At 37.0% G+C, this 15,302-nt stretch overlaps 1 protein-coding gene and 1 pseudogene across 1 annotated transcript in view; one reads left to right on the top strand and one right to left on the bottom strand.

The window, feature by feature from the left end:
- DNAI7 (dynein axonemal intermediate chain 7) overlaps positions 1–15,302 on the top strand; it is a 46,694-nt gene that overhangs the window by 3,206 nt on the left and 28,186 nt on the right. The window contains exons 3-4 of the mRNA XM_023738098.1: positions 1,344–1,490; positions 14,358–14,461. Of these exons, the coding sequence (XP_023593866.1) occupies positions 1,344–1,490; positions 14,358–14,461 (251 nt within the window). The remainder of the gene's footprint in view (positions 1–1,343; positions 1,491–14,357; positions 14,462–15,302) is intronic.
- LOC105756666 (obg-like ATPase 1 pseudogene) lies at positions 1,953–10,762 on the bottom strand (annotated as a pseudogene).

The following is a 15,302-nucleotide window of genomic DNA, read 5'->3' as shown; positions in this document are numbered from 1 at the left end:
ACTCATTTAATCTGAACAACAAGGTTATGAGCTTCGTTTTACACATAAAGAAACAGATTAAATAACTTTCATAAGGTACCCTCTGAGCCCCCACCGAAAAAAGATGGGTCTTACTCTGACTTTTTAAGGGCCCCTAAGAGCCTCAGTCTGAGCGACTGGGCACTCCAACAGATTCATTATATAGTGTTCTCTCCACTGTGCGTCTTTCCTCCAGGGAGGCTGCCTTAGTGTGATGCTGGGCCAGGTACCTGGTGCTTTGCTGTTCTCAGGGAGACAGCAGGAAGTAGCCCTAGAGCTCACCAGTGATGAGCAAGAGTGACATCTTACTATTACAAGATTGTGGGGTACATAAGTAAAAATATTAAATTAGTAGAGAAGATGGGAAAGCGGTAAGTAAAACAAAATAAGAGACAGAATAGGAGAGTAAACATGGTAATAGGAAACTAAAGCAAGAAGCTACCAGAGGAACAAAAATTGGATAGCAGTAACAAGGAAATGACCCCTTGGTAAGCACCCAGTTCCAAATTATGGAGTTTATTTATTTAACAAATTCTTTTATAGTACTAACTATGTGCCAGGCTTTGGAAATATTAACTTGCTGAACTTTCATAATAACCCTATGAAGTAGGCACTGTTATCCCCATTTCACAAATGAGAAAGCTGAGGCACAGAGATGTTGAATAACTTGCCCATGTCACAGTGCTAGTAAAAGGTGACTGGGATGCAAACCCAGCATCTTTGCTTGAGTCCATACTACCCTACACTACTATGCTGCCTCTCTTAATTTGGAAATTTTCTATGTTATTGCCTGTGTCCGTGTTCAAAATTCAGTTCTGCTGCTTACTAGCTATTCCTTGATCATGCTGCGCCTCAGTTTCCTCATCTATCAAATGAGCACAAAAACAGTATCTGCCTCACAGGGTTATGATCAGGGTTAAATGAATTAGAACATATAAAGCATTTAGTAAGGAAGCTTTCAGTCAATGTTAGTAGTTCCCCTCCTCCTTTCTTCCTTCTCTTACCCATTTCTTATTCGCTCTCTCCTCATGTTATTACAATAGTTCCATAGTCTTAAGTAATGACCAACTGTGACTCGTCTGTCAACTTGCTTATGATAGCATAGCGTAATTGTAGCTCTGTTACATAGAGTTGAAAATCGTTATATGCAAAGTTTTGGAGGAAATAATTTGTTTTTCTATGATCTAAATACAGGAAATGATTTCTATATGTTTTACTGAGTATAAGATATGTTTCTAAATTCAGAAGTGATAGAACTTTCCCCTTTTCACTTTTTCCATGACTTTATGTGAGAGTATTAATGTAAATATTTTCCTACTTTATAGTTAATTGAGAAATTGAAATTAATTTTGTTGGAAACTCCACCATATGATTTGCAAGATAAAAAAGTAAAACAGTACCAAGGATCAATTCAAGAGCTGCAGGAGCTCCTTCATTTTAAGTTTAATGTAGCCACAGAATTACTCCTCAGAGTAAGTGTGATATTTTGCTTATATGTTATTTTAACTTCTATAAGAGTTAAAAAAATTTTTTTTTTGTTAAATATTTTATTGCTTGTAGACATCCAGAGTACTGTAAAACATGCATTATCTGTAGATTCAAAAAGAAGCAAGCCACATTGTCCTCACTGTCAAATATTTCAGGCTTGGCATACATGATGGAGATTAATAAAGTATAATGAGTAATATGGTTCCTGAAAAGCTTCTACAATTTGGAGTAGAGTCTTAAACATGTAAAAAGGAAAGCTGTTAACATTTACTGAACTTGCATTTCATTGGAGTAGCACAGTATTTTAATTTTAAAACAAATAAAAATAATTTTGTTTGTAGAAGATTCCCATCCCCCAACTTTTATTTGTCCCTCAAGTTTTCAGAAAATTTAATTAAAAAAAAAAAAAAAGGATAAGCCTTTTGGAAATTGTGTGTTTATCTGAGCTATAACAAAATTCGTTTCTTCTTCAGTTGCTGAGGTGTATTAAATTTGAAGAAGGTACTATCTCCATCTTTAACAGTATAATTTCTTCCTTGTCTGTACTTTACAGCAGCCTTCACCGCATTTTCAGAACCTTCTTCTTTAAAGTCTTCGTATTTCATTACTTCAGCCATAATGAAACGCTTTTCAGAATGTGTGTGAATCTTTCCTGCAGCCTGAGGAGCCTTTGTCCCTTTCCTGATGGTCCATGCACACACTTCATCTGGGCCTGCAGTGAAAAAGTATTCTAGTTGGAGTGCTGCAAACCCAGCCTTAATGATCTTTGACAAAGCGCTTTGTGTCATGTTCAGTTCCAGATACTTCTGTCTCTCCTTAGCACTCAATTCTTCTTTTTTTTTAAATTGTGGTTTAAGGGAAAGTTTATAGTTCAAGTCAGTTTCTCATACAAAAATTTATACACCCATTGCTATGTGACCCTAGCTGCTCTCCTATACTGTGACAGCACACTCCTTTCCACCCCTGATTTCCCATGTCCATTCAACCAGCTCCTGTCCCTTTTTGCCTTCTCATCTCATCTCTGGACGGGAGCTGCCCATTTAGTCTCATGTAGCTACTTGAGCTAAGAAACACTCTCTTCACGAGTATCATTTTATGTCGCATAATCCAGTCTAATCTCTGTCTGAAGAGTTGGCTTCGGGAATGGTTTCAGTTCTGGGCTAACAGAGGCCAGGGGCCATGTCTTCCTGGGGTCTCTCCAGTCTCAGTCAGACCATTAAGTCTGGTCTTTTTACTGTAATTTAAGTTCTGCACCCCACTTTTCTCCTGCTTCGTCAGGGACTCTCTGTTGTGTTCCCTGTCAGGGCAGTCATTGGTGGTAGCGGGGCACCATCTAGTTCTTCTGGTCTCAGGCTGATGGAGTCTCGGATTTAGGTGGCCCTTTCTGTCTCTTGGGCCAATAATTTTCTTTGTGTCTTTGGTGTTCTTCATTCTGCTTTGCTCCAGATGGATTGGGTCCAATTGATGTATCTTAGATGGCCGCTCACTAGCTTTTAAGACTCCAGATGCCACTCACCAAAGTGGGATGCAGAACATTTTCTTAATAAACTTTGTTATGCCAGTTGACCTAGATGTCCCCTGAAACCATGGTCCCCAGACCCCCACCTCTTCTTCTCTATCCCTTGAAGTGTTTGTATTCAGGAAACTTCTTAGCTTTTGGTTTAGTCCAGTTGTGCTGACTTCCCCTGTCTTGTGTTGTCCTTCCCTTCACCTAACTCTTATCTACTATCTAGTTAGTGAATACCCCTCTCCCTCTCTTCCCACCCTTGTAACCATCAAAGAATGTTTTCTTCTGTGTTTAAACCATTTGAGTTGTTATAATAGTGGTCTCATACCATATTTGTCCTTTTGCAACTGACTAATTTCACTCAGCATAATGCCTTCTGGATTCATCCATGTTATGAGATGTTTCACGGATTCATTGTCGTTCTTTATTGTTGCCGAGTGTTCCATTGTGTGAATATACCATAATTTGCTTATCCATTCATCACCTAGGTTGTTTCCATCTTTTTGCTATTGTGAACAGTGCTGCAATGAACATGGGTGTGCATACATCTATTCGTGTGATGGGTCTTATTTCTCTAGGATATATTCCAAGGAGTGGGATTGCTGGATCATGTGGTACTTTTATTTCTAGCTTTTTAAGGAAACGCCAAATCAATTTCCAAAGTGGTTGTACCATTTTACATTCCCACTAGCAGTATATGAGTGTTCCAGTCTCTCCACAACCTCTCCAACATTTATTATTTTGTGTATTTTGAATTAATGCTAGCCTTGCTGGGGTGAGATGGTATCTCATTGTAGTTTTGATTTGCATTTCTCTAATGGCCAATGATCGTGAGCATTTCTTCATGTATCTGGTATCTGCCAGAATGTATTCTTTGGTGAAGTGCCTGTTCATATCCTTTGCCCATTTTTTAATTGAGTTATTTGTCTTTTTGTTGTTGATGTTTTGCAGTATCTTGCAGATTTTAGAGATTAGATGCTGTTCGGGTTTGTCATAGCCAAAAATTTTTTCCCAGTCTGTAGGTTGTCTTTTGACTGTTTTGGTGAAGTCTTTTGATGAGTGTAGGTGTTTGATTTTTAGGAGCTCCCAGTTATCTAGTTTCTCTTCTGGTGTTTGTGCATTGTTACTTATGGTTTGTGTCTGTTTATGCCATGCATTAGGGCTCCTTGCATTGTCCCTATTTTTTCTTCTATGATCTTTATCATTTTAGATTTTATATTTAAGTCTTTGATACATTGGGAGTTAGTTTTTGTGTATGGTGCGAGTTATGGGTTTTGTTTCAGTTTTTTACAGATGGATATCCAGTTATGCCAGTACCATTTGTTAAAGAGACTGTTTTCCCTGAATAATGGACTTTGGGCCTTTGTCAAATATCAGCTGCTCATAGGTGGATGAATTTATGTCTGGATTCTAAATTCTGTTGCATTGGTCTATGTATCTGTTCTTGTACCAGTACCAGGTTGTTCTGAGTACCGTGGCGGTATAATAGGTTCTAAACTGAGGTAGTGTGAGGCCTCCCACTTTGTTCTTCTTGAGTAATGCCTTACTTATCCGGGGCCTCTTCCCTTTTCATATGAAGTTGGTGATTTGTTTCTCTATCTCATTAAAGAATGCCAATGGAATTTGGATCAGGATTGTATTGTATCTGTAGATTGCTTTGGGTAGAATAGACATTTTCACAATGTTGACTCTTCCTATCCATGAGCAAGGTATGTTTTTCCAGTTATATAGGTCCTTTTTGGTTTCCTGCAGTAGTGTCTTATAGTTTTCTTTGTATAGGTCTTTTACTTCTCCGGTTAGATTTATTCTTAAGAATTTTATCTTCTTGGGGGCTGTTGTAAATGATATTGATTTGGTGATTTCCTCTTGGAAGTTCTCTTTGTTGGTGTAGAGGAATCCAACTGATTTTTGTATGTTTATCCTATATCCTGAAGTCTTCTATTAGTTCCAGTAGTTTTCTTGTGGATTCTTTGGGGTTTTCTATGTGTAAGATTATATCATCTGCAAATAGAGATACTTTGACTTCTTCCTTACCAATTTGGATGCCCCTAATTGCTCTGGCTAGGCTGCTAGCAGCATGTTGAATAAGGGTGGTGATAAAGGGCATCCTTGTCTGGTTCCCGTTCTCAAGGGGAATGCTTTCAGACTCTCTCCATTTAGGATGATGTTGGTTGTTGGCTTTGTATAAATGCCCTTTATTATGTTGAGGAATTTCCTTCTATTACTATTTTGCTGAGAGTTTTTATCATGGTGTTGGACTTTGTCTAATTCATCAATTTTCTACATCGATTGATAAGATCATGTGGTTCTTGTCTCTTGTTTTATTTATGTGATGGATTACATTGATTATTTTTCTAATGTTAAACCATCCCTGCATGCCTAGTATGAATCCCACTTGGTCATGGTAAATTATTTTTTTGATATGTTGTTGAATTCTGTTGGCTAGAATTTTATTGAGGATTTTTGTGTCTGTGTTCATGAAGGATATTGGTCTGTAATTTTCTTTTCTTGTGGTGTCTTTACCTGGTTTTGGTATTGGAATTATGCTGGCTTCATAGAATGAGTTTGGGAGTATTTCATTCTTTTCTATGACCTGAAATACCTATAGTAGTAGTGGTGTTAACTCTTTTCTGAAAGTTTGGTAGAGTTCTCCAGTGAAGCTGTCAGGACCGGGGCTTTTTTTGGTTGGGAGTTTTTAAATTACCTTTTAAATCTCTTCTTTTGTTATGGGTTTACTTAGTTGTTCTACTTCTGTTTGTGTTAGTGTAGGTAGGTAGTGAGCTTCTAGAAATTTGTCCATTTCCTCTAGGTTTTCAAATTTGTTAGAGTACCATTTTTCATAGTATACTGTTATGATTCTTTTAATTTCAGTTGGGTCTGTTGTGATATCGCCCATCTCATTTCTTATTCAGGTTATTTGCTTCCTCTCATCTTTTTCTTTTGTCAGTTTGGCCAATGGTTTATCGATTTTGTCAGTCTTTTCAAAGAACCAGCTTTTGGTCTCGTTAACTCTTTCAATTGTTTTTCCGTTTTCTGTTTCATTTAATTCTGCGTTGATTTTTATTATTTGCTTTTTTTGGTGCCCGAGAGCTTCTTTTGCTGCTCTCTTTCTATTTGTTTGAGTTTTAGATTTAATGTTTTGATTTTGGCCCTTTCTTCTTTTTGAATGTGTGCATTTATTGCTTTAAACTGACCTCAGAGCACTGCTTTTGTTGTGTCCCAAAGGTTCTGGTAGGATATGTTTTCATTCTCATTTGATTCTGTGTATTTCTTTATTCTGTCCTTAATTTCTTCTTTAACCCAGTAGTTTTTGAGCAAGGTGTTGTTCATTTTCCACGCGTTTGATATTTTTTCCTTGCTTTTTCTGTCATTGGTTTCTACTTTTATGGCTTTATGGTCAGAAAAGATGCTTTGTAATATTTCAATGCTTTAGATTTTGTTAAGGCTTGCTTTATGGCGTAATATGTAGTCTGTTCTGGAGAGTGGTCTGTATGCATTGGAAAAGAAAGTATACTTGGCTGCTGTTGGGTGGAGTATTCTGTATTTGTCTATGAGATCAAGTTGGTTGATTGTGGCATTTAGATCATCAGTGTCTTTATTGAGCTTCTTTTTGGACATTCTGTCCTTCACCAAAAGTGGTGTGTTGAAGTCTCCTACTATTATTGTGGAGCTATCTCTCTTTTCAGTGCCGTTAGAGTTGGTTTTATGTACTTGGAGCCCTGTCGTTGGGTGCATAAATATTTATTATGGTTATGTCCTCCTGGTGTATTGACTCTTTAATCATTATATAGTGTCCGTCCTTATTCTTTGTTGTGGATTTTACTTCAAAGTTTATTTTGTCAGAGATTAATATTGCCACTCCTGCTCTTTTTTTATTGTTGTTTGCTTCATATATTTTTTTCCATCTTTTGGAGTTATAGTTTGTTTGTGTCTTTGAGTCTAAAGTGTGTCTCTTGTAGGCAGCATATAGACGGATGGTGTTTTTTTATCCATTCTGCCACTCTCTGTCTCTTTATTGGTGCATTTAGTCTATTTATATTCAGTGTAGTTATTGATAGGTATGAGTTTAGTGCTGTCATTTGGATGTCTTTTGTTGTTGTTGTTGTTGACAGTTTCTTTGTTCCACTTAATTTTCTGTACTGAGTTGTTTTTCTTTATGTATGTTCTTTTCATCTTTTTCATTGTTGTTGATTTTATATTTGCTGAGTCTTTGTGTTTTTCTTGTTTTTTATTTTGATGTATAGAATTTTTAGTTCCTTTGTTGTTACCTTAATTTTTACCCTTATTTTTCTAAGTTTAAACCAATCTTTTATTTTTTTGTATCACCTTGACTTCCTCTGCATATGAAAGATCCATGACTACATTTTTTCAGTCCCTCTTTTTTGTTTTAATGTTGTCATCTTTTACATATTGACGTCTCTGTTTCCCTATTTTCAGTGTTTTAGCTTTGTTTTATTTTTGTGACTTCCCTGTCTGGGTTTATATCTGGTTGCCCTGTCCTGTTTTCCAGTCTTGGGTTGTTATCTAATATTATTGATTTTCTAACCAGATGACTCCCTTTAATATTTCTTGTAATTTTGATTTGGTTTTTGCAAATTCCCTAAACTTCTGTTTATCTGGCAGTGTCCTAATTTCACCATCATATTTGAGAGACAGTTTTGCTGGATGTATAATTCTTGGCTAGCAGTTTTTTCCTTCAAGGCTTTATATATGTCATCCCATTGCCTTCTTGCCTGAATAGTTTCTGCTGAATAGTTGGAGCTTAGTCTTATTGAATCTCTTTTGTAGATGACTTCTTGTTTATTCCTAGCTGCTCTTTAATTTCTCTCTTTATCTTTGATTTTGGCAAGCTTGATCATAATATGTCTTGGTGACTTTCTTCTGAGATCTACCTTGTGTGGGGTTCGATGAGCATCTTGGATAGATAGCTTCTCATCTTTCACGATATGAGGGTAGTTTTCTGCCAACAAATCTTCAACAATTCTCTCTGTATTTCCTGTTATCCTCCCCTGTTCTGATAGTCCAATCACTTGTAGGTTATTCCTCTTGATAGAGTCCCACGTAATTCTTAGGTTTCTTCATTTTTTTTAATCCTTTTATCTGATTTTTCCTCAAATAAGTTGGTGTCAGGTGCTTTATCTTCAGTCTCACTAATTCTGACTTCCGTTTCCTCAGTTCTGATCCTATGACTTTCTATTGAGTTGTCTAATTCTGAAATTTTATTGTTAATCTTCTGGATTTCTGTTTGCTCTCTGTCTGTGGATACTTGTAGCCTGTTAAATTTGTCGTTGTGCTTTTCTATAATCTTCCTAAGTTCCTCTTTTGCTTAATCTGTATGTTCCTTGGATTTTTCTGTGTTTTGCCTGATCTTCTTTCTGATATCTTGAAGAGTTCCGTATATTAATCTTTTGTATTCTACCTCTCATAATTCCAAGAAGTTCTGTTCCTCTGGAAGATATCTTGATTCTTTGTTTTAGGAGCTTGCTGAAGCCATCATGGTCTGCCTCTTTATGTGATTTGATATTGACTGTTGTCTCCATGACATCAAATAAGTTAGTTATTATATTTATTTATTTTATGTTTGTTTACTGTGTTCTAGCTTCTTGTTTTGTTATGTTTTGATATGCCCAAATAGGCTGTTCATGTGAGCTAGTTTGATTATTGGTGCCTTTGAAGCTCTAACGTCCTTTCACCCAGTGGTTACAAGTGTTACTAGGTATGTGAGCCAAGGAGTCCATTTACTTTTCTTGTATGGATTCAGCTCAGATGTCCAGATAGTGAGTCATCAAGTGTGTGGTGCGTGCTCTCACCCACAGTCCTAGATGGGCAGGGGTGATTGGAGTAGGCACAGGTATCTGTCCGCAGTAGGGGGTCATGTGCTGAGCAAGGCAGGGGGCTGATGGCTGCCCCTGATTGTCTGAGAGGAAAGCATGTCTCTGTTCCCTAGAGTATGTAGGTGGGTGGGTTTTGTAGCCGGTATGGACACCCAATGCTGTTGGCTGTAAGGACTGGTAGGCACCACTTATTCTTGGACCCCTGTTGCAGGTGGCTAGGTGGCGTGGGTGGACTCACCAGTCCTCAGGCCCCTGATGTGGATAGGTGAGGGCCCTGCTTAATGGGCAGAGTGGTGCCAAATATCATGAACCTGCCACTCTACCATATAGCTGATACAGTGAAGTTAGGCTTCAGGTATAAACCCTGTTGTACTGTGCTAATGGGGGCCTATGCTGTTGAAATGGGCCCACACAGGTCTCTGCAGGGGTGAAAGGCATTCAAAGTCTGTGGACCGTGTATGCTCGTGCCTAGGCAAAGGAGCTGTGCCTGCCCTGAGTTCCTGGCTTAGGGGAGCTGGCAGATTATTTTTTCCTGTTTGTTAATGTGTTCCCTCTCCAAGGCCGGGAGAATGGCTCAGAGCACGTGACGGGTCCTACTTCTAGCCCAGGGGAAGTGGCAGCCACTGAAGCCAGCCCAGGACCTACTGCAGAACAGGGCGGGAGCAGGTAAATGGGAGAGAGGTTCTTCCCAAACGGGGTGTTTTTTGATCCGTGTGGTAGGCTAAACGCATGTACTTATCTTTTGCTGATTGAGTACCACGTTTCACTGGCTCTGGAGGCCTGAGCAGACTCTCTGCCGCTCTGTCTCTTCCGACGTGGAAAACGTGTCCCGAACATCACTGCCCACCTCACCGCGCATGCCAGCCGATCTGGCCTGCAGGGTGCCAGCTCCCACTGGGTCAGGTCTGGCAATTCCTCGCTGCTTCTGAACCGTCTCTCCCTTCCCCTTCCACTCAGTCCAATTCCTCAACTTTGCCTTTGATGTTCAGGGCCCCTAGATTGTCATATATTATCGATTCACTTGTTTTTTCTGGTCTTTGTTGTAAGAGGGACCACCAGAAGCTTCTGACTACTCTACCTTCTTGGCCCCACCTCCAGCACTCAATTTTTGCAACTTGAGTTCCAAAGCCCACTAAAAGGAATGACAAGGCACCTGGGTCATACTTGTCTACCCTCTCTTTTAATTTTTATCAACCATTTGTTTTTCTTTCTTTTGTCGTCTTTTTCAGAAAGATTAAGTAGAGCATTGGTTTTGAAGTCAGAAATAAATGTTTATTCAACACTTCAATCTTTTTGTCATTTCAATCATGATAGAAGCGAACAAGTTTCTTTAGATGTACAACCCAGGATTTGACTTTGCACATTATGTCATATTCAGGTTTTAGTTTTTTTATCTCCTCCTCTCACAGCCACTTTTTCTGGTTTATCTATAATGGGCCCAAACATTTCCTCATCTTTGAGCTGAAGCTGTTCACGTATTATTTCTATATCTCAAATAGGATCTCCACTTCCTTCAACATGAGTGATATCATCATCTTCAAAAGCACGTGTTAGATGAAAGATTCCATCACAGTTACTAATATGAGATAAAAAGGCATTTCCCAACCCCTTCCCATTGTGAGCTCCTTTCACAGGCCAGCAATATCTACTACATTTAGAAAGGTGAGAATTTTTCATGCTGGTTTGTGGTATTGGCAAAGAAAATCAAACCCCTCATCTGGCATAGATACTCTCCTCTCATTAGGATCAGTAGTGCAGAATGGGAAGTTTTCTGCTGAAGCCTATTGGTTAATACATTGAAGAAGGTGGATTTCCCAACATTTGGTAATCCAACAATACCAATTTGCAGGAAGGTTCCAAATCTTCCAATGATTGGGGGTGGTTCAATTCTATCATCTCCCTTTTTAGGGAGCATCATGCTCAGAACGGGTGATGACTCAGGGTCCCAGCAACAGCAGGAGTTCAGGACTGCTGGCAGTGGGAGGCCAGGAGGAAGTGTAAGAGTTAAAATTTAATGCACATAATAAAATAATCCAGTATCATTTTTCTTTTTTTTTCCTTAAAGATTAAAATTATGGAAAAGTTAATAGAATAATATAAATTACATATATCTCTGCAGATTTAACAGCTACCAATATTTTATTTTTTAAATAAAAAAGACATTATAGATTTAGCTAAAGTCCAGTTTTTCCTTATGCTGACCAAGGTTGACTAGCTTCACTATGAAAATAAATTCACAAAATATCATATATCAGATATTCACACTGGATAAGTCAATTTGCACAAGATTATAATCTATACTATAAATATAGATTATAAACATAATGTATATTTTCTTCAGTTTTTTTTTATGTTGGAAAATACTGTAATCAAACAAAGAAAAGTTGAAAGACTGGTACCATGAACCCCCATATGCCCTCCACCTAAATTCAGTAATTTTAAAATATTTTGTAGTATTTTCTTTATCTCTCTCTATATTCTCCCCTAGTATTATTTGAAAGTTGTAGACATCATGACACTTCTTCCCCAAATATCTCAGCAGTAGTGTGCGTCAGGGTTGTATCCTTTCACCATACTTATTCAATCTGTATGCTGAGCAAATAATCCGAGAACATGGACTATATGAAGAAGAAGGTGGTATCAGGATTGGAGGAAGACTCAGTAACAACCTGTGATATGCAGATTATACAACCTCGTTTGCTGAAAGTGAAGAGGACTTGAAGTGCTTACTGACGAAGATCAAAGACTAAAGCCTTCAGTATGGATTACACCTCAACATAAAACAAAAATCCTCACAACTGGACCAATAAGCAACATCATGATAAACAGAAAAAAGATTAAAGTTGTCAAGGATTTCATTTTACTTGGATCCACAATCAACGCCCATGGAAGCAGAAGTCAAGAAATCGAAAGACGCATTAATGGGCAAATTTTCTGCAAAAGACCTCTTTTAGGTGTTAAAAAGCGAAGATGTCACCTTGAAGACTAAGGTGTGCCTGATCCAAGCCATGATGTTTTCAGTCGCCTCATATGCATGTGAAAGCTGGACTAAAAATAAGGAAGACTGAAGAAGAATTGACGCCTTTGAACTGTGGTGTTGACAAAGAATACTAACTATACCATGAACTGCCAAAAGAATGCACAAATCTGTCTTAGAAGAAGTAAAACCAGAATACCTCTTAGAAGCAAGGATGGTGAGACTTTGTCTCACATACTTTGGACATGTTATCAGGAGGGATCAGTCCCTGGAGAAGAACATCATGCTTGGCAAAGTGGCGGGTCAGCGAAAAAGAAGAACACCCTCAGCGAGATGGATTGACAGAGTGGCTACAACAGTGGGCTCAAACATAACAATTGTAAGGATGGCTCAGGACAGGGCAGTGTTTCATTCTGTTGTACATAGGGTCGCTATGAGTTGGAACTGACTCAATGGCACCTAACAACAACGATAATCTCAAATAACCACAAAAACCATTATTATACCTAAGAAAGTTAATAATAATTCCATAATATCCTCTAATAACTAGTCCATATTTAAATTTTCCCTAATATCTTATGAACATCCTTTGTAGCTGTTTTTATTTTGCTTCAGGTTGTTTTTTATATCAGAAACCAGTCTAAGTTCATACATTGCTTTTGGCTATTTTGTCTGTTGATCTCTTTTGGTCTAGAACACAATCCCCTGTGTAGCCTCGGTAGGATATGTTCTAATGACAAAGAACAGCAAAGAAGTCTTAAATTTCACTAAGTAAATTTATTGTTGGCAGTAGTATTGACATTATAGTTTTGTAATTATTTTATGTATATTGAAAAAGCAAGGGAATGTACTATGATTATTAGTAATCAAGATTTTCATTATGAGAGAAAATTAAATACAATATATAAAAGATTAGGAAAAACTCCTGAAATGTTAAATTTGAAATGGAAATATTAATGTGAACCAGATTTGTTTTCATTTCATAAAAAGGAACCAGGACTAATTGTGATAAATGGCTGATTTCAGGTCTAACGCAGGGAAAGTGAAAGATGAGGCTGTGTTACCTTGTGCAAGAAAACAAGTACGTGCTCAAAGACTAACAGGGTCATATCAAAAGGGATAGGGACTAACTAGCTTGAAGAGGTTCCTAGTAACCAAATTTGGCATAATTTGAATATCAAAAAGAATAATGAGTGTAATTGGTTATAACACACTGAATAAATAAACACTCCTGAGTCTACAGTGATACTCCAGAAATGGAAGGGGACAGTGGGATGGGGGAAGAACAGTTCTTTACAAAAGAATGCCATCTAATGAATGTGGAAGGAATGATTCTGTTAAGAAAATCACCATTTTGCAATCCCCCAATATAATAATTGATTCAGATAAGGATTCTCTACAGCTACATAAATGATCAGGTGAAAGTTTGTTGAGGATCACATTATTCTTATAATACCAAAGTATTAGCCCACAGATTACTTTCTGATTGGGAAAAATGTACTTTGTAATGGGTAGATGTGGTGGTCACTACCTTAACCAAGTGATCAAGTCAGCATCATTAATAGTGGGACATCAGGCGCCTCCTAATAGGATGCAATATGAAGAACACAGTATAACCTGTTATGCTTTCTTGCCAAAAATATTTGATTTGAATGTAATCAAACCCCCTGGACCTAACTTCCAGTTTACAAAAATTAAACGAGATAGAGGAACTAGTTAAACAATACCATTAGGAACCAATCAGATAAATCCACAAGATAGAATAGTTCTACAGGATAACTGTCCTGGTCATTTCAAAGAGTTAATATCACAGGGGGAAAAAAAAAGTGTGGATGGAATAATCACTCTTTTTTTTTTTTAATAAACCATAAATAAAATCCTTAATACTTTTAAGTTTTTTATATTATAACAACCAAACACATATTGACTTATTTAAGACCTTTAGGAGAGCTGATTTCTTAAGCAATAGGCATTAAACTATGTTAGTCTTTTAAAAAAAAATTCTTAAGAGCCTCCTTAAATTGTATATTGAATGTCAGATATCAAGTATTAGACTAGTAAAGCACATGATTTATCTGGATTCCATCAGCTGGATGTTTTGCCTTCTAAATTTGATATGTTCAGAAATAGGCTAACTTTTTGCAGTAGTAAAGTCTACCTTTTGATAAGGTACAGATAAAGAAGTTTTGGTACATTTAAAATTTAAAATTAGGATTTTTAAGTTAAAATTGAAACAGAGGTAATAGAATAGTAATACAAAAGTGTTAATGGAGAATATAGGGGCAACTTTAATCCTTGGACACTTTAGGAGAAACTGAGTGGAAAAAGGAAAGGCTAATTAATTAGGTAAATGTATTTGTATCCTTTAGAGAATTTTTAAAAACTATTCTTTGTCATTTTGATTGAATCTTATTTTTACCTGAGTTACTTTTTTAGGTAATGAATCCAACATATAAATGATGGAATAACTTATCTAAGTTGCATTATTTATGAGACCTCTAATCCTTTATAATGGTTTCTTTTTCTCTTACAGCAAGCTAGTACTTTGGCAGACCTGGACAGTGGAAATATGGAAAAAATTATTCAACATGAAAATATTACTCTATATTTGTGGGCAAACCTCAAGAAGAATCCAAGGTACTCCCATGGTTAATACTTTCCCTGTAATGAAAAGACATTAGGGACATCATGACTGCCAGTCAAGAAGGCTTGTTGCATAACAGCATGGTGTCAAACAGCATGGAAAAGCCCATGTTAGGAAGTCACCTGCCTGGGGTTTGAATCCAAGACTTGCAGTTTACCTTAGTCAACTTACTTATCCTTGCTCAGTTTCAGGTTTATTATCAGTAAAATAATGATTATATAACTTAATAGGATTGAGGATTAAACAGTAATGTATGTAAAGGTCATATAATTGAGCCTAGTACAAGTTTACATTCAGTAAATATTAGGTCTCTCCCTATTGTCACTCCCCACCCCACCCCACCCCCAAAAAAGTAGGTGCTTTCTGCATGGCAAACTTAAAATACACACACACACATTTATCTTTGTTAACTGTTAAAGATAATGCATTTTTATTTTTATTATTTTTAAGGTATTAAAGTGATGTTTTCCCAGCTGTTTTCAACAAACCAACATGTTTCTGATAAATGATAGTGATAATGACAAATTCGTGGTCACGTAGTTTCTGCTTAATCTTAAACATTTCAAATTAATTGAGTTAGTATGGCAGAGAGTTTTAAGGAAAAATTATCAGAATAAAAATTAGGAGGCTAAGGTTCTGAGCCCAGCTCTGAAAAGACTACTTATATGACATAGGAAAAAAATTGTACTTTCCATAGTTAGCAAACGGAAGGAACAAAATAATTTCTAGGTTCCATTTGCTACAAAGTACTCTGTAGTTTTAATTTTAATCAAAGACAATATTATTAACCTTTTGCATTATAAAATTATCACATACAGAAGAACAAAGCAAATA

This window comes from Trichechus manatus, unplaced genomic scaffold (genome assembly GCF_000243295.1).
Source record: "Trichechus manatus latirostris isolate Lorelei unplaced genomic scaffold, TriManLat1.0 scaffold00112, whole genome shotgun sequence".
Taxonomy (NCBI): Eukaryota; Metazoa; Chordata; class Mammalia; order Sirenia; family Trichechidae; genus Trichechus; species Trichechus manatus.
This window is presented reverse-complemented; position numbering and strand designations above follow the sequence as displayed.